At 41.9% G+C, this 26,584-nt stretch overlaps 1 protein-coding gene across 5 annotated transcripts in view; it reads left to right on the top strand.

Moving 5' to 3' along the window:
* The window catches only part of KIRREL3 (kirre like nephrin family adhesion molecule 3), a 1,312,393-nt gene that overhangs the window by 1,154,193 nt on the left and 131,616 nt on the right, over window positions 1-26,584 (top strand). For all 5 annotated transcript variants that reach the window (XM_029572739.1, XM_029572737.1, XM_029572738.1 and 2 more), the window contains one exon: window positions 19,735-19,883. In XM_029572739.1, coding sequence (XP_029428599.1) covers window positions 19,735-19,883 — 149 coding nt within the window. The remainder of the gene's footprint in view (window positions 1-19,734; window positions 19,884-26,584) is intronic.

The following is a 26,584-nucleotide window of genomic DNA, read 5'->3' on the forward strand; positions in this document are numbered from 1 at the left end:
CCAATAATTACAGACAACAGGCAAGCCTGATTTCACTTGTGCCAGTCAATTAGCAGGAGTACAAAAACATTCAGTAATATATATATATATATATATATATATATATTCAAGTTTGTGCAAAATGGAAAATATGTGTGTACTCTCATTGTTCATAAAATAGCAGATCCACAAGTACATGCTACTTACGCGCCTATATATTCTGCTTTTATGCGTGAAACCCTTTTGAAAATTTACTCCTTCGTTTTTTGGAGTCTTTGGCAAATCTGTCCTCAAATTCTCTCTTGGCTCTTTGAAGCAGCATTCAGACTGGAACCTGAAATAGAGGCTTCCTCACAAACCACGCCACCCACCTCTACAAAGACTGTCTGACATGCAGTCACTTTCACTGTCTTTATGCTTCATCTTTTTGATGCTATATTTCAGACATTTAATGACTATATTCTGTACTTTACCTAATTATACTTTGTTCAGATATTAACCCTGCTGTATTGCCGAATGGATGTACCCTAATGCAGATTCTAACTTGTCACTTGCTTTGAGCTTTTTAGTTGGAACATGAGAAGTGCCATGCTAGGTTAGACCAATGGCCCATGGAGCCCAGCATCCTGTCTCTGACAGTGGCTATTTTCAATCTCCTGGAAGCAACCCAGCAAATCCCAATATGAAAGTCTGTTTCATGTTATTCTCTACAAGAAATAAGAGGAGGAGAAACCATCAGGCTAGTAATTATTTTCTGGATCTGTCTTCCAGACACTTGTCCAAACCTTTTTTTAAACTCATTTATACTACTAGCCTTAATCACATTTAATTATGCACTGTCTGAAAAAATATTATCTTAAATTTGTTTTAAATCTACTACTTGTTAGTTAAAGAGAGAATGCCCTGTTCTAGTACTATTTGGTAGTATTAACCTTTTACATACTAGGGGTGAGCAAGCAAAAAATGTTTTATTTCATTGTTGGGGAGGCTTTTATTTGAATTTCATTTCATTTTTCTTCATTTCAGTAAATAGTGCACACGTTTTGCAAACATAAGCCTAGATTCATCATTTTGCTATAATTTTTGCATGAATAGTGCCTGCGATGGAAAAAAGAAAGAGGAGTGTGGTCAGGGTAATTTTTGAGTTACCGCAATATGTGCTAAATTTTGAGAGAGAGAGGATCTTATATAAGTCAACTGTTTATATCACCGTAGGAGAGTCAACTAATAACTCGAGGTGAGGTTGTAGTGGTGGTCTAGGGTTTTGGGGCCAGTTTTTTTATTCACAGTGAGACGTACACAGTTCACATAAGTGAAAATTTGATGGGATTTGGAATAAGGAAAGGTACACAAAGATGAGACTACTACAATGTACTCTCGCTCTAGCTTGATGAACTCTCTACCTGGGTGCTATCAAGCTAGGGCGAGAGTACATTGTAGAAATCTCATCTTTGTGTACCTTTCCTCATTCCATATCACAACAAATGTTCACTAATGTGTACTGTATTGTTCGTACGTCTCACTGTGAATGTAAAAGTGGTTTGAAAACCCTAGTCCACCATTAAAAGCTCACCTCTAGTTACTAGTTGACTCTCCTACAGTGGTATAAATAGTTGACTAACATGCATGCCATCCCAGAGGCTCTCTTTCTCCATTCCACTCCTCTCCTCTCAAGCCCAAAACAGGATTTGCAATAAATATCACAAATCTCATTTTAGACATATCACACAGCTTAACACCAGGAAAAAAGGTGTAGTTATTTCCAGCATTAAAACATGCATTGAGTTATCACACACAGCATTAAACATCCTTCTTTTTTATAAACCTCACCAAAACTCCTCCCCTTTGACAAAAATTAAAAAATTTGCATACACATCTCGCGACGCAACAAATAACACATGCGTCAGGGCATTATCATGGGTGTTAGGGCCCTAACACCCGTGATAACGCCCTAACGCATTTTTGATGAATGACCCCGAGTGTATTCTATTTACAAATAATGCATGCTATCTGCCAAAGTAAATAAAAATAAGAACATAAGAATTGCCATACTGGTTCAGACCAAGGGACCATCAAGCCCAGTATCCTGTTTCCAACAGTGGCCAATCCAGGTTACAAGTACCTGGCAAGAACCCAAACATTAAATAAATCTTAAGCTACTATTGCTTATTAATTAAAAGCAGTTTATGGATTTTCCCTCTAGGAACTTATCTAAACCTTTTTTAAACCCAGTTACACTAACTGCTGTAACCACATCCTCTGGCAATGAATTCTACGGCTTAACCATGCGCCGAGTGAAAAATAAATTTTTTCAATTTGTTTTAAATGAGCTACTTGCTAACATCATGGAATGCCCCCTAGTCCTGTTATCTGAGAAAGTAAATAACTGATTTACATTAACTTTTCAAGTCCTTTCATGATTTTGCAGATGTCTGTCATATCCCCCTCAGTTGTCTCTTCTCCAGAATGAACAGCCATAACTTCCTTAGCCTTTCCTCATAGGGCAGCCATTCCGTTTTGGTCACCTTTCTCTGCACTTTCTCCAGTGCAACTATATCTTTTTTGAGATGCGGAGACCAGAATTGCACACAGTATTGAAGATGCAGTCTCACCATGGAGCGAAACAGAGGCTTTATGACATCCATCATTTTATTTGCTTTTCCCTTCTTAATAATTCCTAACATTCTGTTTGCTTTTTTGATCGCCACAGCACTCTGAGCTGACGATTTCAATGAATTATCCACTATGACGCCTAGATCCCTATCCTGGGTAGTAGCTCCTAAGATAGAACCTAACATTGTGTAATTACAGCATGGGTTATTTTTTCTTATATGCATCACTTTGTTCTTGCCCACATTAAATTTCATCTGCCATTTTGAAGCCCAATCTTCAAGTCTCGCAAGGTCCTCCTGCAATTTATCACAATCCGCTTGAGATTTAACTACTCTGCATAATTTCATGATATCCACAAAAATAAAAAAAAACAAAAAATTTTGGTGGGGTTTTTTTTTTCATTTTGTTTCATTGCATTTTTTCATTTCATTTTCAAATGAATGCACATCCTTATTTCATACCACTCAAAATTATATAAACTTCTGTTATATCTTCTTCAGCATCTTTTCTGCAAGCTTAATAGCCCTAACCTGTTTAAATATTCTTCATAAGGGAGCACATCCAGCCCCATAATTATTTGGTTGCCCTTGTTTACTTTTTTTCTAGATTTGCTATACCTTTTTTGAGATGTAATGAACAGAATTGCACACAGTACTTGAGGTATTGCCATGCTGTGGATTGTGGCAGAGGAATTTATTATATTCCAAGTTTCGTTACCTATCCCTTTCAGAATAATTCCAAACATTACATTTGCCTTTGTGGTTGCTACCATCCACTGAGCTGAAAATTTCAACGTGGTGTCTCCAAGATCATTTTCCTTGGTGATAATGCCTAATATGTAACCCAGCATTGTGTATACATATTTAGGATTATTTTTCTCTTTGTCTACATTACATTTCATCTCCTATTTAGATCTCTAGTTCTCTAGTCTTGCAATGTCCTTTTGTAATTCCTCCCACTCAGCTTGTGTTTTAACTATTTTGAATAATTTTGTGCCATCTGCAAATCTGATCAATTCACTCCTTATTTCTTTTTCTAGATCATTAATATGTTAATCAACACTGGTTCCAGTACATGTCCTTGGGGCACTCTATTACTCACTTCTCTCCATTGAGAAAATAGACCTAATATTTCCTATCTGTAACCATTTCTCAATCCTGACGAGGACATTGCCTTGTAATCCATGATTTTATAATTTCCTGAGGAGTCTCATGTAGGAATTTATCAAATCATTAACAATCCACTAGTGTTACCATCATTAAATGTTTCTTCTAACATCAATTCTTTTTCTTTTTCTTTTTTCTTTTTATTTTATACAAAACTTAAAACGTCAAGCCAAGTACTATATTTTTATTATTTTATGCCAATACTATTTGAAGTTTATCCCGAGCAGAACAAATTAATTACGAACTTCTAATACGTTTAATCCTATGTATGGTTAAGAAAATGGAGAAAAAAAAACCTCAGACAATATAGAGTAGTCTCTGACTACTCAAATTGCTGAGCTTTTGGCTGCTATCACAGGAAAAAAAACTATTATTTAATTTCTTTAAATTCTTTTTATCAATCACCTTGTAAATATAAAAGATAAAAAGAAAAGAATTGATGTTAGTAGAAACATTTAATGTTGGTAACACTGGTGGGTTGCTAATGTATTGATATCATATATAACCAAGTAGAAAGAGTCCAAATGTGAAATGCTCCAATTAAATTAAAAAAAAAAAACAGCATTCACCAAATCACTTTTTACATTATCTACAGAAATATAAACATCAGCATAAGAATAGAAAGACCATCATAACACCCTCCAACATACAAACTGATTTTTGAATCAGTCTTAAATGAATCATCAATAATCATCAGTCTTATAATACAGATGCTTTATCTGGTTTTTTTTCTTTTCCACTTCTTCATCTTCTTCCTAAATCAGAGGAGTGAAGGTTAAGTGTTTGATAACGGCAACCCGCAATGATCTGACAAAACTGTTTCTGCATCAGGGGTACACCTTCTGCTTGATGTTACTCATTAAACTGAAAGCAAGAAGAGAAAATACAAATAAAAGTTACGTATTTAAAAAGAATGTTCGCACTGCTTGGATCCATAGTTTTTGTATTTTAGCTTATGTTGAGACAGATTTTATATTTTAGATGAATCATTTTAAAAGTTATCCTCCGACCTCCTTTTATACCTCCTTTTAACCAATATTTGATTTATGTTGTAAACCGACGTGATATGTATCAACATGAATGCCGGTGTACAAAAATCACTAAATAAATAAATAACCCCTGTACCCAGTTCTCGTACAGTGTTCATATGAGCAGATTTTATTGTCAGAATTGGTAATAGCCCAGGGTTCGCAGATCTGGTTATTCGTGCTGGTACATGAAAGTGTAGGACCCAAAAAGCAAACCGGAAGCCGATCCAGTTGGCTGTGATACAGTTAAGACAATGAGAATCGGACGATCAGAAGAAGCCCTTTATTTCAATGCCCGACTCTGGCCGAGTTTCGCTCATAGAGCTGCCTCAGGGGCAATTCAATTAGCAGGACTTAAAATATGCCTGCAGGGCTGCTGTCACACTGTCACAATGTCACAATATCATTAGTGTCTGCAGAACACTCTGACATGCAGAACTAATGATATTGTGACATTGTGACAGTGTGACAGCAGCCCTGCAGGCATATTTTAAGTCCTGCTAATTGAATTGCCCCTGAGGCAGCTCTATGAGCGAAACTCGGCCAGAGTCGGGCATTGAAATAAAGGGCTTCTTCTGATCGTCCGATTCTCATTGTCTTTACTGTATCACATGAAAGTGTAGCGCTGCATTTAACCAAACAACCTTCTCATTGTACAGGGATTTGTGTATTAATGTAAGTGCTTTTATTGTGACCTGTATCCCATAGAGAGCCAATGAAGCTCTTTCAGAACAGGGGTGATGTGCTCAAATTTCTTAGTGTTAATCAATACCCTTGCAGCAGAATTCTGCAAGAGTTGCAGTGGTCGCATAGTGCTAGCAGGAAGGCCCAGTAAGAGGGTGTTGCAATAGTCTTATTTAGTAAAAATCAATGCTTGTAAAATTGTCCTAAAATCGTTGGGGTATAAAAGGTGTTTTACTCTCTTTAAAATATTCAACTTAAAAAATCCATCTTTCACTGTTTTATTTATCCATTTCTTCAGGCTAACTTCACAATCTAATATTATTCCCAAATCTCGAACATCAATAAGACTGTAAGCAGGATAATGAGGGATTCAGATTTAAAAGCAATCTCAAAAAGGTGAATTTTTAGACTGGAATTGAGTAAGGCAAGAGAGGAGCATGATGAAGTAATTCATAAAGCCTTTTCTAATCATACTGTGTGGCCAGGTGGAAAGCGCAAGTTGGGAGTTGGTGGTAGAGGAGAAGGGCATAGACAGGAATGACTTGCCTGATGAGGGGAGCTCACGAGAAGGGGTTGAGGGAGAGGTGAGAAAGGAGAGGTAGTGAGGAGCTGCAGAGTGAAGGCTCTTGTAGGTAAGAGGAGCTTGAACTCTATGCAGAAATGGATTGGGAGCCAATTGATGACTTGACTACAATGGCTCCATATCAATTTCTCCATCTAGTTCTAGCTCCCATGGGTGCCTTCTGGCCTTCCATGTCTCCGAGATCTTCTCAGATTCTCTTCCAGTTCTGTTATCCTAATTACAGATTCCTTAGCTACATTTAAGTGCTGCTGCCCTTAAATAAATGCTCCCCTGTCCCCTCTCTTCTTCTTAAGGATGCTGCCCTCCAAAGCTTACACCCTCAGAGTCCTCACCAACCAAAATATAATATAGCTCACAGCTCTGGATTTGACAACACTTTTTTACAGAGGATTAAGCTTTCCTTCTTTGGTGGCAAAAGGAAACTCTCCCATTTCCACAAAACTGAGAAACAGGACTATTCGCGCAGGCCAAGTCGCGCCTGCCCAGAGGCAGGCGCGACTTCACAAACAAAGGTAAGGGGGTGGTTTTAGATAGGGCTGGGGGGCAGGTTAGGTAAGTGAAGGGAGGGGAAGGTGGGGGGTGGCGGAAAGAAAGTTCCCTCCGAGGCCGCTCCGAGCGGCCTCGGAGGGAACAGGGAAAGCCATCGGGGCTTCCCTAGGGCTCGGCGCTCTCAAAGTGCACAAGCATGCACCCCCTTGCGCGCGCTGACCCCGGATTTTATAAAATGCACGCGGCTGCGCACGCATGTTATAAAATCGGGCGTAGATTTGTGCGTGCCAGGTTGCGCGCACAAATCTACGCCCGCGCCTAAGTTTTAAAATCTGGCCCATAATGTGCTTGCTGGTTTGCAGGGCTTTTTTAAAGGTCTGAAACAACTTGCTAATTTAACTGATTTGTTATAGTAATAAGTATCTTTTAAATCAGGTCCATTTCCAGACTGAAATAAATAAATTAAAAAAAAAAAAAGCACCGTGGTGCTACTGTGCAGATACAGACTTTCTTTTCTTTTTTTTTTTTTTCACTGCTGTTTCTAGGAGGGTCACTACTTGGCTCCATTTCATGAGGATAGCCTGAACCAGACTTGATTTTATCCTATCTATGGTTTCACAGCTCTGCTTTCTGTAGGTGCACTGGCACTGCGGTGAGCCCAGATGCCTAATAAAGTATAAGTAAGGCCTGCATAAAAAGAGCAAGTTGTTAATAGATATGCAAACTTTGCCAGATTAGATTCACAAACTAATTTGACAAATTTGTATAAAATATTGTATGGATTTGTGTAATGCTGCACATCTATGCACCTCTGAGAGCACTTTACTCCACTCAATCTGACCTTCTAGATGTACCCTCTGTGAAATTAACACATCTTTTCCATGGTAGGTCCATACTTTTGGAAAACTCTTCCAGAGCACTTGAGGACCCTGAGCCATGCACAGACTTTCAAGAAATAGCTTTGACTTATTTGTTCCAGCATATGTTTGATCATGCCTAGGGTCTTTGATCATGGTTCATCAGCTCAAGGGAGCCACTGAATATTTTTGCTTATGTGCATAGTTGGTTTGTCTTCAGAGGGATAGCCGTGTTAGCCTGGTGCACCAAAAATGACAGAGGTGGATGGCACCTTATAGACTAACCAATATATTGAGACATAAGCTTTCAAGGACCAGAGTTCACTTCATCAGATGGTTTTTGATTTCTAACTTGATTAAGGGACAGTATCTCGGTTTTTTTAGTTTTGTTTTCTGTGCTTTATATATATTTTTTTTATGTATGTTGAGTTTGTTTCCCACCTTGAACAATGAAAAGCATGTGCTATACACTTCTGAAATAAATAAATAAATAAATATTTACTCATCAAATTGGTTAGAGAACCTGCTTTTTTTTTTAAAGGGCACAGTAGGGATATGTATTTGTTTAAAATAAATGAGCATCCTGTAACAAATGGGATGAAATGGGATGAATGAAAAAAAACTTATTCGTTTTATTTGTTCGTTTCTCCAGTCATTTGTATGGGCTGTGAGAAACAGGTGGAAGGTAACTGCTATGGTTAAGCAGTGTTTGGGTGGATTCTTGGGTACTGTGGTAGATGACCACGCCCACAGGGAGGATCCCCATGAGGAGCCACAGTACTGACCTAGACTCAGGATGCACAAACACAGAGTTAGTTCTTTTATTATACAGCTTGAAGGATACCACCAGAGGTGGTAGTAGTGAGGTAGTCTGGATGTAGCAGTCTCAGGACCCTCGGCAGAGGGGACCCTTCTCACCCCATTGGTATAGGGGGATTCCGGTGCAGGTTTCCCAGCAAGGCAGTACTGTGGATGAGATAGACTGAGAGATTACTCACTAGATGGTTGCTGTAGGTTGAAGTAGATGGTACAGGCACCAAGGCAGGGAGAGCAGGCCCTCGAGGAGTGAGTACCAGATCCCTGTAAGGCACCTGAAATAAAGCAGAGGGCCCCCAAGAAGCGGGTACCCATGTTAGCAATTACCCCGAAGGGCAGAGAGAGAACTTCCAGCAGCAGCACGGAAGTGGCAGAGTAGCTTAGACCAGCCGTGACCAATCCTTGCTAACTCAACGAGCTAGCAAAACAGTACAGGCTATATACCAAGATGGCGTGACATCAGTAGAGGGCAACAGCCCCTGAGGTTCGCGCCATTGCTGGAATAAAGACATGGGTGGCATGCGCGCACCCTAGTAGGTCCTTGGGAGGCAGCACCATAGCCGTTCCGGGGACGCCAGAGAGGGTGGCTAGTAGACGTGGCGGTAGCCATTTTCCCAAGGTAAGCGGGAGGAGCTGTGAACAAGGTGAGGCAAATGGGATGAAGCCGTCTAGCACCGACGGACGCAACAGCAACTATAGCAACCAGCCTTTCCCTGAGGGACAACATATCACAGTGAGGCATTTTCTTAATCCAGCCTGTCGTTGCTCTCTGGATCCAGTGATGCTGATCCTGAATAAAGAGCATGTCTTAGAACTATTGCATATTTCTTCTGTAGACAAAGTTTTGGAAGGACACAAGGGAGTGGAGCTCTCACAAAGTTCAACTTTTCAAAAAAAGCTTTTTGGCTGCTGCCAGTAATTTTAGTCTGTGCTGCACTAGCTTCACCCTCTGTGCCAGTCAGCAGAGAAAACCAGGGAGTAGCACTTTGCTGCTGTTTTTTCTCTCCCTCAGAGGGGGAAGAGAGCCTGGATGTGGGTAGGACTGTGGAAAGCTGCAGTGGTGCTACTGATTTTGTCTCTGTTTGCCTGGGCAGTGGGTACCAGTCCAGCCAAGTGAGCAGTGTACAGCATTGCACATAAACTGAGGTATACCAGGCTGTCAGTGTTTTGTGGAGGTTGTGCTAGTAGTCTCAACACTACTGCACTGTACAACACTGTCTGTTGCTGTTGTCTGTGTGTGTGATAATTCTCCATACAACACACACATTAGCATGCTACAGTCAGTAGGTGTACAATCAGTTTCAGCACCACTAATAAATAAAATATCATTTCAGTATCCAAACCCCTAGTGACAAATTCCATCATGTCAGGAAATGGCAGAGGAGGAAAAGGAAATGTTGGCAGCAAATGTAGCCCTACACATAAGTTAAAGTGGGACTTCTTCAAGCCTAGAATGGCAGAAGGCAGCTCTACGCATAAGAAATGTAAATATGGAGAGCATGTGCCACTGCAGATTGCCAAGCCTATTTCTCCCCCTTCTGTTTGGGAACAGAGACAAAAGGTGGGAGAATTATCATCCAAGACAGAGAACAGTATTACCTGCAGAAGCAGCACCCACTATCATTGGCATCTGGGTAGAATGGCAGTGCTAGCCAGGGGAGCCCCTTTTTCCAGTTAGTTGAAAGTGGTTGAAAAAGGAGAAGAGTGTTCCCCAAGCCTATCCCACACCCTCAGCCCCTTCCAGTGGGATAGACTTGGGGAACGCTCTTCCCAGCAGCCCCTTGCCATACATCAGAAGCGACAACCCACCATGGAGGAATTGGGGTAGTGTTTGGTAGCACTGTCCCGAGGTAAGGATCAGGCAGCATCAAAAGTTGTGATGAGGAGGATTATCCTTGATGACAAAGTCCCTGCAGGTAGTGGAGGACATGGATTTTAAGCATTTGCTGTAGATGTTAGCCCCGAATTACAAAGTTCCCTCCAGGACCACATTCAGTAGAAAAGTCATCTCCATCCTGTACACCAGTGCTGTAGTCGCATCCAGGAGCTACCAGCTAAGGCACAGGGGAGTGACATGCATTTCACCAATGACATCTGGACTGCCACAAATGCTGCGCATGCTTACCTCTCCCTGACAGCACACTGGTTAGACCTGGCTGAGGCAGGAACAGGCAGCAGCTCTAGCAGAGACCAGTCATCAAGGTGCAGGTGGGGCTTTGCTACACACCCAGTCTATGGATTGCCCCCAAACCTTTTTGAATATTATATTAGCCATAAGAGACATGCTGGAGGGTTGGCAGCTAGACCAGTGAGGAGTTTAAATGCAGGTTTCTTTCTCAAAGACAATGGCACTAATCTAGTAAAGACAATAGATGTTGGGGGCTTCCAAGGCATCCCTTGTTCTGCACATGTGTTGCACCTGGCAGTGAAGGATACCCTGGGCCAGGAGTCCAAGGACCACAGGAATGCATTCCTGCAGGAGCTGATAGAGACATGCAGGAAAATAGAAGGGCATTTCCATAGAAAAATAAAGGTAGTGGTGCTTCTCCAAGAAAAACAGGATGCCTCTCAAACGTCTCATTCAATATGTTGGTATCCACTGGAATTCCATTTATATGATGCTACAGAGGTTAGTGGAGCAGCAGACACCCCCTCATGATTTGTCTCAAGAAATAGACATAGGTGTGCAATGCCCCCTGGGGCATCATGATTGGGTAGTCATGAATCAGCTAGTAGAAATCCTGCCCTTCAAGGATGGCACAAAGGACCTAAGTTCCAGAAGCACCACCCTGGGTGGAATCATCCTACAGTAAATATTCTGAAGGAAAAGTTGGAGGGCTTCCATCAGCAAGAGGGAATAAGGGCAGAGGTGTGGTGGTTTCTGGACTTCTTGTAGCTGCAGGTAGAAGAGAGACTGAAAACTCTCATGGAATACCATACATATATACTTGTTACACTTTGTGATCCCCGGGTGAAAGGGAGTCTTGCTCTCCACTCCCAGCATGAAGGAGATGCTGGTAAAGAAGGTATTTGAAAGCATCAGAGGCAGAGCAGGAATGTAGCACAGGAAACAGTGGCCACATCAGAAGGTAGTGCAAGTAGGACCAGCACCCAGTCAGTTACCATTTCCTCCTCCACCTCACCCATAGCTAAATCAGCTGGCAAGAAAGACCTTTAGCCCACTCTAGCAAAGGAGACCCTAGCACAAATTTCTGTGGCATGCTATCTCACAGAGTCTATTGAAGACATAGACATAGATTTGCTGCCCCTCATTTGGAGCTTTCGGGGTTCTTGCTACTCTCGGTGACTGCTCTTCACCTCTCATGATGTTTGGGGTCTTCATGCCACTCTTTCACTTGCCTTCATCCTCTATCACTGCCTTGGGGAATTCCCTGCCTTTTCGGGTGTTTTAATCCCCATTCATGGTGCCTTCAGCTATTCATGCCACACTTGATGCTACTTTGCCCTTCTCATACAGCCTTGGAAGGTTCATGCCACTATTGTTGGTGCCCTCTTTTGAAGCTTGTGGTATTCTTCTCGCTCTAGCTTTCTTCTTTATTGATTGTACTGGGATGTTTTGTCCCCAGAACAAAAATGTGAAACACCCCCCCCCCCCAAATAAATACAAGTTTCTCCTCCCATTGCACCTGCTTTATGGTTCTTCGTTTTCAACTACACCTCTAAAAGCCCAGCCTGGTTCTCTCACCCTGTGTGTCTGTTGATTACCCTGTGGTAGTTTATCCAGAAAAGCCCTCAGTGAAAAGGAACAAATGTAGGGAGAACACAAAACACACACAGGAGAGACCATTTTTATCTTCTGAATGTGGTAAAAGTTTCAAAATGAAGAGATAACTAAAGCAACAACAAAGGGAAAAGATTGTGTTCAGGTATAGAATATGGTAAAACTTTAAAATAAAATCTAACAACTTATCAAGGATAACACACTGTTTGAGGAACTTTTTACACGTTCTGTTTGTAAGTAAAATTTCATTTGGAGAGCAAATTTCACAAGAAACCCATAATTCCTCCTAGTAGCAAGCTCAAGCTCAAGTAGGTAATGAAATAATAGCTGATGTTACAAAAATAATACTAATGACAGATTATTGTCTTGTATTAATTCTGACAATTGGCAGGTACTTTCACAGGAAGACAATTCTCTACCATAGTACTCTGCCTTGTTGCTATATCCCTCATACTACACCTTGGGGTCTTTCTGACACTCAGACTTGCTGCCATACCCAGACTTTACATCTTGTGGTACTTTCTGCCACTCTGCCAGACTACACCTTGGGTTGTTCTTGCCATTGTCGGGGGGGGGGGGGCAGAGGGCTGCTTTGCAGCTCTCATGGTACCTTGGTGTGTTGATGCTACTCTTTGTGCTACTTTGCCCCTTTATTCAATGCCTTGGGTTTTTTCCTGCCACCTTTTCTGCTTTTCTACTTTGTTTCCTCTTCATGGTGCCTTAGGATGTTGATGCCATTTTGGTGCCACTTTGCCTCTTATACTGCCTTTAATGGTTCGTGTTACTGTTGTTGGTGTCCTCTCTTGAAATCTTGGGGGTGATCTGGCCATTCTTGCTGTTTCTTTGCACTTCTGACAGTGCCTTGGAGAACTTCTGTCACTGCTGGCACGCTTTTGCCACTTTACGGTGCCTTCATGCTACTTTTGGTGCCTTTTTGCCACAGTCTAGGAACCTTGGAGTACTTTTCCCCTTCTGATGATGTTTTCCTACAAATTTCATGAGAATTGATGAGAAACCCCAATTCTGGAGCCCAAAGTAGGCTGCAGTGCTTCCTCCATTGACTTTAATGGTGAACAAACTAATGAACAAACAATTTTTTTTAGGGGGGGTGTTGAAACTGAAAAAAACAAATTGAGATGTGCACAAAATGACTGAATGAACTGAAACACATTTGTTTCTTCTGCACATCCCTAGGGCGCACAGTGCAATGTAAAATGTACAGTGGGTTCTCAGAAATGTAATAGAATTCTGTGAATCCCATGAAAATACATGACAAAAAAAAATCTGACAAATTTTTGTTGTGGATCTGAGCAAATCTGTGCCATTTGGTAGAACTACACCAGACTATGATCATGAAATGAAAGGAAGACTGAGAATGATTGGGGTCTATGGAACTGTAACAGGAAATAATTTGGCAGAGTAGACTTAGATAGAAACATAGAAATGACGGCAAAAGAAGACCAAACAGCCCATCCAGTCTGCCCAGCAAGCTTTCACACTTGTTTTTCTCATACTTATCTGTTACTCTTGGCCCTTATTGGTAACTTTTTGGTTCCAAGTTCCTTCCCCCCTGACATTGATGAAGAGAGCAGTGCTGGAGCCGCATCAAAGTAAAATATCTAACTTAATTGGTTAGGGGTAGTAACCACCGCAATAAGCAAGCTACTCCCACTCTTATTTGTTTACCCAGCCTGTGCAATTCAGACCTTGTTGGCTGTTGTCTGAATATAAATCCTATTTTCTTCATTCCCGCCTGCCGTTGAAACAGTGAGCTGCGCTGGATATGTATTCCAAGTGAAGTATCAGGCTTAATTGATTCGGGGTAGTAACCACCACAATAAGCAAGCTACTCACACTCTTATTTGTTTACCTAGCCTGTGCAATTCAGTCCTTGTTGGTTGTTGTCTGAATATAAATCCTCTTTTCTTCATTCCCCCTGCCATTGAAGCAGTGAGCTGCGCTGGATATGTATTCTAAGTGAAGTATCAGGCTTATTTGGTTTGGAGTAGTAACCGCTGCAACAAGCAAGCTATTCCCCCATTTATTTGTGAATGCAAATCCTTTTTTCCACATTTTCTCTTGCCGTTGAAGCATAGAGCAATGTTGGAGTTGCGTTAACCATGTGTGTGTTTATTGAATAAGGGTATTAATCACCAGGTAGTGGCCATCATTCCCGCAAGCCACCCCCATGCCTCTTCTCCTCATTCACATCCTCTAGATTTTATGGATCCACAATGTTTATCCCACGCCCCTTTGAAATCCTTCACAGTTTTGGTGTGTACCACTTCCTCCGGAAGGGCGCTCCAGGCATCTACCACCTTCTCCTTGAAGAAATACTTCCTGACATTGTTTCTGAGTCTTCCTCCCTGGAGTTTTAAATCGTGACTCCTGATTCTGCTGAGTCGCCCTTCTCTGGACCGCCTCCATCCTGTCTCTGTCCCTTTGGAGATACGGTCTCCAGAACTGAGCACAGTACTCCAGATGAGGCCTCACCAAGGACCTGTACAAGGGGATAATCACTTCCCTTTTCTTACTCTATATTCCTCTCGCTATGCAGCCCAGCATTCACTCTATGCAGCCCAGCATTAAGTCATATTCTGTGTTTGTATAACAAATTTGTGCCAGGTACTTGCGACCAGGATTGGCTACTGTCAGAAACAGGATGCTGGGCTCAATGGACCAGCATGGCAATTCTTATGCTCTTATGTAATCCTGCATCTGGTGTGGCCACTTTCAACAGGTATTTTAAGAAACAGGTGGGCTCCTATTTGGCAAGAATAAGAGAGATGTCATAAAACCACATGGAAATGCATTTGACTGATTTAATTAATTTGCAGGAGAGACCAGAAAAATGGCCCTTTTGCCATTTCTCTTTCCTTATTACATTGTTTCTCAACTCAGTCCCCAAGTACCCCCTAACCAGTCTGTTTTTCAGGACATCCACAATGAATATGAATGAGATAGATTTGCATGCAGATCTATTTCATATACATTCATTCTGGAAGTCCTGAAAACCAGACTGGCTAGGGGTACTTGAGGACTGGGTTAACAAACACTGCCTTATTATACAGTTTTAATTTCAGATAAGCCTTCTCATGCCTCCCTCTCTTCCTACTCCTGTGAGCCTCTGGCACAGAGACAAATTGCCAGAGACAAACACTCTAGGTCAACATTTGCAAATTGCTTGGCAAACAGCAGTGAAATTTAAGTGCTGAGCTGTCAGCTTGTCTTCAAAAGCTACTTTACAAACAGCAGGGTTGCAAATACCTTTTTAGCTTTATTTATTTTTTAAATGGTAACTCAACTGCCTTAAATAGCTTAAATATAAGAATCTTTTCTCTTTGTTTATTTATGGGGTATTATGATAGTTTTGTAGAGAAAAAATGAAAATTTAAGGAGCAATAAAATGTTGGAAGGCATCTGTGATGGTTTCCAGGTACCTCAAACTCCTATAATGCATTGCAGTGATGATGTCACATTGCTCAGAGCAGGAAGTGGTACATATGAGTGAGTGCAAGGCATTGGAAGAGAAATCACTGAAGACACTAATTGCTGCTATAGCACAGTAATTTATATGGAAAAGGTTGACAGATTGGAAGCTTACAGCGTAGCTACCTGCTCAAAAGGGAAAGCATTTACAAAGTCAGAATATACAATGATAATTTACCAGGAGGGGATTGTAAATCATTTTCTTAGCCCTCCTCTTTAAAGGGATAACAGCTCTTGTTTGTTTATACTCCCTTGACATGTGCTGACTCCTGATTTAAAATTTTCTTACCACACAATTACAGGTAATTAATGTAAATGATTCTGATAGGTTAAGTCAGGCCTATGGCTTTCAGGCCTCTGTTAGTCTGAAAATTGTTACCTGATGAATTTATGTAAACTTATTTTGAAGATTATTTTTCACCAGGCACTGGGAATCATTTCTCTGGATTACTTGATGAGCAGTGGCCACTTCCTCTTTCTTAGGAAATGAAATGTATCCCATTTATTTATTTCCTTCAGCAGTTGCCTTGTAATTTCTCTGCATCACTGGAACTTGCCATATCGACAAAAATGTCACTGCATAACCTGACACCCAATGTGGGCCACACAGTAATTTCAATAGCACCATTGTTATTATAAGGGAGTTGTCTTAAGTTTTTGTCAATAAATATAAAAAGGACTCTTAAGCATGAGTAAAGCACTTTAATATTGCATCTGTATTTCAGGAAACCATATACTTAAGTAATATAATTTGTATCATTTAATAACAAAAGGCTATGTAAGCATTAAGCTGAATTACTGGGAGTAATTATGAGTTAATAGAAAGCATCTAATATAAGATATATGCAGTAATTGGGGTTTTTTTGGAGGGGGAGTTGGTAGGCAGCAAGATATTCTTTGCTTGTTAGTTTGTTTTTATTATGAATGCAAGGTTGTAAACCACTTCTTTTGTATTGACTAGTTATGCAGTATATAAGCTTTTTAAGGAAAGAAAGAGGAAATATATTAGGACTCATTCAGGACATGTTTTCCCACCCCTGGAGTTTATAATATTTGTTTTGGTTAATGGTGCCATGGCCCTCAGCACCCTGATGCCTCAGCTCTTCAGAGGGAATTAGCTTACATCAAGCTATGTGTCACTTGGAAGGAAGCAACATGAAGCTTCGAATTATTTTTGAGATCTCGTGCTGCCTACAGAGAAAAGCCTGTCAGTCATTTCGGTTAGACCCATTTCCTGCTGATGCCCCACTGAAGGAAACCAGGCTTCTTTGTACTTGTAACCGTTACTTAGGGTGCGATAAGTCCCAGGGCATGCAATCCAATATATTTCTTTGGGGCTGTTCTGGCTAGCTGACTTGTCTCCAGCTTAGCCATCAATCCCTGGGAAGTTTTGAGTGGTGATGGTCACCCTGAGATTGCTATTGATTAGCAGATGGTGGGGGGAGGAATGGAATAATATGTATCAGCTTTCTCTCTTCCACTCTCTCCCCCTCCCCAGCTTACTCTCTTCCACCCCCACAGTTTCTCTTTCTTCCACACACCATCACCTGTCTCCCCCTCCAGAGATTATCCCAGCATATTGCCCCTTCCTCTCTCCCTGACTCTGTACTCTCTTTACTCCCCCTATAAATTACAGCTCCGTGACATTTGCATCCTCACTCTACTCTCAGCTGAATGAGTCCCAAGTCCTGGAATCCCAGCTGCAGACTGAGTTTTGTGTGGATTGCAGCCTTTCCCCAGTTTCTCCACACAGGCCACTTGCAGTGTCTGCTCTAGGTTCACCCCACTTCTCCTGTTCTCTGCAAGCTTACTGAGGAAGGGGAGTGGCTGAGCTGTATATAGAGAGGCCCTGGGATTTCTAGTGTTTCCCCTGAGATTCTGCAACTGATGCAAATTTCCTGAGTCTCAGGGTGAAATCCTGAGAGTTCCCAGCTATGCTGGGGGGGAGGGATTCCTTTTACGGAGGGGGGAAACTCTTGCTTATGGCCAGGAGCGGATTCCCGATGATGGACCGGCCTGGGAATTCACCGCCCAGGCCGGCCCAGGAGATACCACGTGGTCTGCCGAGCGCGGCTCTGTCATGGCCGTGCTCGGCAGACCATGTGACTAGAGCGACCGGCCCACCGGGGGATGCCTGATCCCCCGATAGGCCAGTCCGCCCCTGCTTATGGCCCCAGTTGCATAGTGTGCTTTGATCCCCTTTGATTGTGTTTGTTAGTGCTTCCCATGAGGTGAGATCTGGCTGTAAGAATTAGACAGGACCAGGACTGGGTTTAAAATAATAGTTTACTGTTTCATAAAATTAAATAAAAGCCCATTTGTCTAAAAAGATGAGTGTACAACTAGTTGTTGGTACAGGATTTTCGTCCTTTGTTACAGGCATTTGGGTACAGCCCATGGTGATTTTAAATGCGCATTCCTCTCCCAGTGGCTGTGCGGGAATCCTATTGAAGGGGTCCCCCTTGCATTGCAAAAATCCGATCTTTGGACATCTTCTTTCCCTTGAACACGCAGCCTGTCCTTGTCCCTTGATGTGCAGAGATCCAGATGGGGTTTCCTTCTCTTGTTCTTTCTTCCTTTGCTTCAGCTGTTCCTTTATCCTTAGCTGTTACTTCAGGGATTTCTCCTGTGGGGAAAAATGAAGGGATCAGGCTAGTTCTTAGCACTGCAATCCCAGTGGGGAAGGGGGGGATCCAAAGTCAAAGTCCAAAAAATACTTTAAAACGTAACTGGATGCATCTCCCTAAACACACACACACATTTTACTTTGGGTGTTGGTGGTGGTGCCTCAGAGGTAGGAACGTTTACTCCATTGTTCCAAACTTACCATCACCACTTACCCTGAGTAAATCACTCATTCTCCCCTTACTCTTATTTATTTATTTATTTATTTGAATTTATTACCCACTTTTTTGAAAAAGAAATTCACCTAAGGGCAGGATACGACATGTTAGAATGGCAGGATATAATCAGAGATCACTAGCAGCTTAACGATTCTAGTCTGACTAAACTTGAAATAAATCATTTCTTAGCAGAATAACAGGTTGTAGCAGCCTGCAGAAGACACTGAAGATGGTGCTAGCAGTTTATAGCAACCTGTTTAGTTCTAATGCATGAAGGGCAGCAGGCTTCAGCCGCTTTCCGGGGTAGATTGCAGTTAGGGTTTGGCATTAAAGAGCCGGGCTTTTATGTGCTTCCTGAAATGGGAGCAGTCATGCAGTTGGCAGAATTCTTCCGGGAGAGAGTTCCATCCAGCAGATGCTGCTCCCAAGAAAGATCATCAGTGCGTAGCTGTTGTTTTGATTTCTTTGATTAACAAAGTTGTTATGGAGTTTCCAAGTGAGGATCTTCGTGATCTGGAAGGCATGCAGAAGGACAGCCTTCCTCTCAAGTAAATAGGTCTGCATCCTCTTAGACCCTTCAAATCAGCGTCAGGAGTATGAATTTGTTTCTGAAGGAGACTGGTAGCCAGTGTAGTTTATATAGGACAGGTGTGATATGGTAATGTGCCTTGCATCCCTCTCAGTCATGCAGCCGAGTTTTGTGTTAGCTGGAATTTGTGCAAGGCCTTATGTGTTAGACCCTTATATAGTAATCTAACTATATGATTCCCAGAGCATGGACTAATGTGAGCCTTAAAATCACATTCATTTATCCTTTACAGTACTAAGGTATGTGGGCTCAATGTAGGATAAAGTTGGACTTCCTGCAGGTAATCAGGCCTGTATGGCTGACAGCTGGGAGAATTTTAGCGCAGGATGGTGATGGTAGGTGCAAGGAAACGTGGTTACCAGACGTAGGTCATGAAATAGCAGCAATCGAGTGAACCAAATGATCTTTACCTGCTGACATCTACTGTGTTACTAAGTTACTGTTTTTTTTTATTTTACTATGGTACACATAAGCGGATCTGACTCATAACGTTGTTTCAGTTTGTTTTGCTTTTTTTATTTTTAAATTGAGTATGACACAGCTCAGCCACCTTTTAATTTGCACAAATTAGAAAATTCCAGGGTCCATTTTGCCAGTTCCCTCATGTTGTTCTAAAGGAAATTCAGTACATGTTCCTACGCTGATGCGAACCCAGTTTGAATGTGGTAGACCTGTGTTGTTATCACTTTGGTTTCTCGTGATACGGCAACTTCAGCACAGCATGTTGTACATTGCTAAATCATCTGTGCAGGGTCAGGTGATGCTGTGTAACCAATGACATGTCAACATTTCTCTGAGTTGTTTAGTAAAGGAAGATACTGCAATCTATCTTCTTTTCTTTCTTTTTTTGTTACAGGTGGGCAAAAGGTGGCCATGTAATTAAGGAAGCCATGGGCGATACATATGAAGTGACTGTGGACCACACCTACTTCTCTGACCAAGTGTCCTGTGAGGTGACCAACGCATTAGGCAGTACCAACGTCAGCAGGACTGTGGATGTATATTGTAAGAGCACACATCCACTGGGAGGGCCGACAGGCTTGTTAACCTGTATTGTGGGATTATTTCTGGGTGATTGAAAAAAAAAAAAAGGATGTGGCATGAGGAGGATCGGGGGAGAGAAGGGAAATCTTGCACTTTCTCCCCACTCATCTTCCTCCAAAGATCTTTCAAAATGTTCATGTGTATGTTATTTTGATGGTAACACAGGTGATATTTAAAGCAGCAGTACAAATCTTTTTTTTTTTTTTAAGATAATTCAGTCAACAAACAAATATTATGAGTGTTCTCATTGTTTTCAATTCGAATACAGGCCCCACTCTGCACCCTATTGATAGAGATCAACCATCCCTCAAAAATCTCAAGACATATCCAACTTGTTAGAGTTCTAAAAGAATTTGAGTTGTAATGGTTCAAAAAACACATATTTAACACTAATCAATTATAACATACATTTTACATGGAAAGTGAACCACAAATAATGTGACAATGGCATAGCCTCTTGGTGCATTGATAGAAATTTTTTTTATATACTCCTGTGTAGATTTTGAAAGATCTGGAAATAGCCATGCTTTTTGATCCTATCTGAAGCCAATCCACCCATTAGCAAGGTAAATTTTGTACCAGCTGGTAAATGTCTAGGGAAACTAGGAGTCCCTCATTTGAGAGTCATCAATCTGCTGATAGTCTTGACCTCTCCAAAAGGACCGGAAGATTATTTATTGAGGAAGAGAAATCTAAGGTGTAATGTTTGTCACCTTTGTGTTCCTTCAGGACTGGGTCTGCTTGTTGCAACAAATAGTCGCATGACTGAGCCCCAGTCCTGAGCGAACACAAAGGTGACAAACATTACCTTATATTTCTCTTCTTCGATAGATAACCTTCCAGTCCTTTTGGAGAGGTCAAGACTATCAACAGGTGACTCTCATCTGAGGGACTCCCAGTTTCCCTAAACATTTACTAGATAGTAAATGTTTTCAAATGACCATCAATGCCCCCACCCTGGACTCCCACAGACCTCCCCCAGAGCATTTACTCCATCTGCAGATTAAAGAGCAGGAGCAACTCCCAATCACTCTTGCCTTGCTGAGTCTTCATTTCAAATTGGTGGTGGAGGGCCCAAGGCTGATGCTGTTTTTCTGTACAGATATATATCTGGACCTCCCTAAAGAGATATCTCTGTACAGCAACATGGCACTAGCCTCAGGGCCCACTGATGTCATTTTGAAATGGAGGCTTGACGGTGCAGGAGTGACTGAGGATCACTTCCATCTATTAGGCTCGCAGATATGGGGTAAGTGGTTGGGGGAAGTTGGTGGAATCGGAGGGGGTGCCATGAGGGTCTTTTGTGGTGGTGATGGTGGCAATAGAGAAGAAGGGGATGGGCAGATCCAATATTTTTCTTTTTTGTTTTGTTTCTATATTTTGTTTGTTTGTTACATTTAAAATAGACAAAACAAAACAAATAAAGCAAGAAAAAAAGAAACAAAAATGTTCAGTGTACACTCCTAATAAACTGGGGTGTGATTATAATGAAATGTATGCACATTTTACCCCCCCCCCCCCCCCAAAAAAAAAAACTATTTTAAAAAACTACAAAAGAGAAAAGATGAATACATGAAACTGTAGGGTCAAGTTGCATTTGTTGACAGACCTAGAATATAATACCTCTTTATGCTCCACTGATATACCCTACCACCCCCAATAAGAAATTTGATCAAAGGCAGAGATTAATATGTGGATGAAAAATACAGGGATAAATAATCAGATGGAAAATAGAAAACTTATTGTTCACAGATATCCCATTAATTTAACACCATGTTTTCCCATTTACTGAAGACAGGCACACAGCTGCAGCTATGATTTGAAGCAATAAAATAAGGCTAATTTCTGAGGATTGGGGCAAAGTCCTCATCATAGAGAGGTATATTGTATAGTGGCGCTTGCAAAGGGAGAGTAGTTTCTCTCGGTACAAAACTTCAGGTTTCCATTCCTCATACTGCTATGTGCTAGAGCAATGGTTTTCAACCTGGTTGTTGAGACTCACCAGTCAAATTGGTTTTCCGGCTATCCACAATGAATATGCATAAGATATATTTGCATACAAGGGAGACGATGCCTAGTTCTTCATTGTGGATATTCTGAAACCATGCTGGGCAGGGGAGTCCATATGGACTGGATTGAGGACAAGTGCAGTTGAGAAACCTTGCCTTGCTCCGGTACAATCTGGAAGGAGATTTCAACTAAACTGTCACAGGGCCATAGTAGATCTTATCAATTTTAATAAGGAAATCTTCCTTGGGAATTCAACTGGTTATGTGACACTGGAGCAATGGGGGAATTTTACTAAGAGATCAGCTTGCAGACAGCCACTGAGCAGACAAAATAAATAGCTAATATTAGCCGATTATCTTTAGGAAAATTTACAGCTGAACCTAACTGCTAGGTTTTCAATTGAAAATTTTCCTAAATGTAGTCAGCCAAGTCTTCTCTCACCCGCTTGTAATTAATATTTAGCAAGGGCAGCCAACCGCCCGGGGTCCCCCTTCCCATCCACTCAGGTTTAAACATTCATATAGGGAAAAGGCAGGGGTCCCTTTGATCCCCCTCCCCAAGGTTTAAACATTAGCAGGGTGACATCTAGCACCTCATGATTCCCACCTATCTGAAATGGAAAAAAAAAAAGAGTGTATGGAGTCTCCCCCTCCCTATATTAAGGTACAATCCCATTTCCTTGACCCCCTCGAATCCCCACCTACCCCAAAAAGGTCTCCTACTGAGCACAGGGGACACAGCTTTACAGGGATCCTGGCTTGGTGTCCATTGATGTGCAAACGGTCATCGGTATAAAAGAAACGTTAAATAAATAAATAAATAATAAATTGTTGGTGCTACTCCCCAGAAACCAACCAGGGTGATGCCAGCAGGTTGGTGCTAGCCAGTAAATGTCCAGCAAGCCCATGGGGAACCTTGCACTCAGATGTTTGGACAACAGCCTCGTTTGTTTTGGTAACTGTTTGGATAATAACAAAGAATGGTGAAAAGGCATGGCAAGAGAACGTGGGAGCTCGTATGCTTAGCACTTCTATAGTTCTAGTCTGCAAAAACCAGACCTGAGGAGCTGACCACCCCTGATCTAAATAATGAAAAGACCTGCCAGGGGGAGGGGGGGGCATGAAATTCTGGTCCTTATACAAATCTAGCAATAAGCAATATTCTCTGGGTTCAAGAGGAGCATAAAACTATTACTATTCAAATCATATCTTTACAATTCATTTACTGAATTGCTAAAGAAAAACCCATACTCCTCCTCCTCCTTACTTCAGAGACTCTTTACAGAGATCCTGTAAAGAATACCATCTTGAGTGGACCCCTCACCAATTCAGATTTGAAATTGCACAACTGTTACTAGTAATCTGTTACCTATCAATAAAAGTGAGGACTGAAGGGTAGCCCCTGTAATGCCAGGGGTGATCTGGGAAACTACAGACCAATGAGCTTGATGTCTGAGCTAGGTAAGATGGTAGAAGATATTTACAAATATAAATTATCTGCCATATTGATAGCAATGGCTTATTGGGAAAGAGCCAACATGGATTTATAAATGGGAAGTTTTGTTTCACCAATCTATTAGATTTATTTGAAGGTATTAATAAATTGTGAATAAGGGTGAACCAGTCGATATAATTGCATTTTCAGAAAGCATTTTACAAAGCACCTCATTAGAGGAGCTCAGGAAATTTAAAAAAAAGTTATGAGACTGGTAACAGTGTCCTATTGTGGCGTGGTAACTGGTTAAAACAGTGGGTCTCAACCCTTTTTTCTGTCGTTATATGCCTGACAGATGATTCTCATATGCATAATACACTGCACACTAGTATCAGTTGAAGTAAAAAATACTAATTATGTGTTGTTGTTTAAAAGTGACACAAGGGAAAGATAACATACTCTTAATAGAATTTACTTTACTTTTTTACTGCACACAATGCAATTGATTCATAAGCGAATGTTACTATACAAACACTTGAGATTGATTGCATTCTGTGTTCAGTGTCTGAGCGGAAATGAGGGATGTCATAATGAAAACACTAAATATGCACTAAAGATCCCCAGAAAATGCATACAACCCTTGGAAACTGAGCTGCCTTAATTTTAAGACCTGTGCCTATGAATCACATATTTAATTATTACCAACCTCACATGCACAAGTTCTCTCACACATTAATGATCGGCCACTAATGTGGGCATACGGGACTCCTGTAGCATTCCGCCCTCTCCCCCTTGACAAAGCACATCATACCTTAAATGGCTTAACAAAGGCCGCAGTTTATTAACAGATTACCCAAGCCAAAATCTTAACATACATGAAATAACACCCCCCCATCACTCTCCCTTTTCCCCTCGCTAAACCCTCTTCGAAGGATGACTTCTGACCTCCATCGTACCCCAGTGGTGGCCCAACTCATGCTGTTCTTTCAACCACACCCCCATAACAGCGGACCTCCACCACCTGCATGGGACTCTAAGCCATGTCCCAGCTGCAGAGACTCAGGGCTCAAGCAATGACCTCGCTGCCTTTGAACTGCCCATGCAGTGGCTCTCCCCCGGCTACACAAGCTGGGGGAGGGCCAGACAGGAACACATAGAGCTTTAATAGATCTAGTCATCTCGCAGAAACCCATAGTCTCTGAAAATTGTGATACCTTTTCTTGAACCATCGAAAAAGGTGGTAAATGAGCTATCGAGACCTTGCTAACCTCTTCTCCAGAGGATATCAGAAGAAGAATCCTTTCTTCCAGAAAGTGTTTTCAACTCAGTTTGCAATCTTATAATTTGTAAAACAATTTTTTAGACTGATCACAAACTAGAAGATGATTAGCAGTCCAAATTGCTTGTTAAATTGCAATTTTTTAAAATTTCCCATTGTGAAAAGTGGATCAGCCCATTTCTTATAGAGAAAGGGTTTGAAAACAAACAGAGCTGTAAAAAGAAGGGCATATGGATCATGATTAGGAAGAATACACCTTGAATACTGTGTACAGTTCTGGTCACCGCATCTCAAAAAAGATATAGTTGTGATGGAGAAGGTACAGAGAAGGGCAACCAAAAAGATAAAGGGGATGGAACAGCTATGTTTGCCCAGCGGCATTCATTTGAAGAAATTCATTTCTGAACAGTGACTCCACTCTTATATTGAACCCGCTGGGCTCAGTGGCGTAGCCAGAATTGATTTTTTGGGTGGGCACAAGGTTAACATGGGTGGGCTGTAGGCATGCAGGTCTACTAGTTGTTTTTTTACTGATAAATAATGCCAAATTATGCAGCATAGCATTCACATCTACGCCTAAGTATGAGGTTTACTTAATGATACAAACATAATTCACGGTGATTTGTGGTACTTTAGCCTTCTTATTATTACGATTTTATACACGGCTCCTACCTGTCCATAAATTTTGAGAGAGCGGTTGTGTTGCTTATATTTAAATTGCTAACATCTCAAAATATAGATATATATTTTTACCTTTGTTGTCTGATCTTTGTATTTTTCTAATCAGTTGGTCCTGGTCTCTTTTTCCCATTTTTTCCCTTATAGCTCATTTCCTAATTCCTTTTCAGTGTCTTTCTTCTATTACTGTCTTCTTCCCTTCCACACACACACACACACACATACACACACACACACACACACACACACACACGCTTTCTCTCACAGACTCCCTCTCACACACTCAAGCTGTCACTCTCATATGCTCTCCCCCCCCCACAAGCTCACATTCAAGTTCTCACTTTCTCACCCCTCCCCAGGCTTATATTCTTATGCACACACAGACGCACATCCAGGCACCCATTCTCACCCACACACATAAACCCAGACTCCCATTCTCACCCACAAACCCATGCTCCCATTCTTACCCACACATATTCAAGCTCCCATTCTCATCCATACATATACACATTTAAGGTCCTATTCTCACCCACACATACACACATTCAAGCACCCATTCTTATCCACATATTCAAGCTTCCATTCTCACCCACCCACACAAACCCAGGCTCTCATTCTCACCCATATATACACACATTCAAGCTCCCATTCTCACCCAGGCTCCCATTCTCAACCACACATACACACATTTGAGCTCCCATTCACCCACATATTCAAGCTTCCATTCTCACCCACATACACACCCAGGCTCCAGTTTTCACCCACACATACTCCCATTCTCATCCACACATACACATTCAAGCACGTGCACAGCTTCCGCTTTATCCCCCAGAGCAGGAAGATCAGCTGCCTCTCCTGCTGCCACCGGCCTCCTGCTATCTTCTTCGGACGTCGGGCCGTACTGCCCGCCGAACTTCCTGTCGGGGGGGGGGAGCGGAAGCGCAGCGCACAACGTCCGCTTCCTCCCTCCCCCCCCCCAAGCAGGAAGATCGGCGGGCAGTACGGCCCGACGCCCGAAGAAGATAGCAGGAGGCAGGTGGCAGCAGGAGAGGCAGCTGATCTTCCTGCTTTGGGGGAGAAAGCGGAAGCTGTGCGCGGCGCTTCCGCTCCCCCAAACAGGAAGTTCGGCGGGCCGTTTGACCCGAAGATAGCAGGAGAACGGGTGGCAGAGAGGCAGCTGATCTTCCTGCATTGGGGGGAGGAAGCGGAAGCTGCGCGCGACGCTTCCGCTCCCCCCCCCCCCCGAACAGGAAGACCGGTT

Source organism: Rhinatrema bivittatum, chromosome 12 (assembly GCF_901001135.1).
Source record: "Rhinatrema bivittatum chromosome 12, aRhiBiv1.1, whole genome shotgun sequence".
Classification (NCBI taxonomy): domain Eukaryota; kingdom Metazoa; phylum Chordata; class Amphibia; order Gymnophiona; family Rhinatrematidae; genus Rhinatrema; species Rhinatrema bivittatum.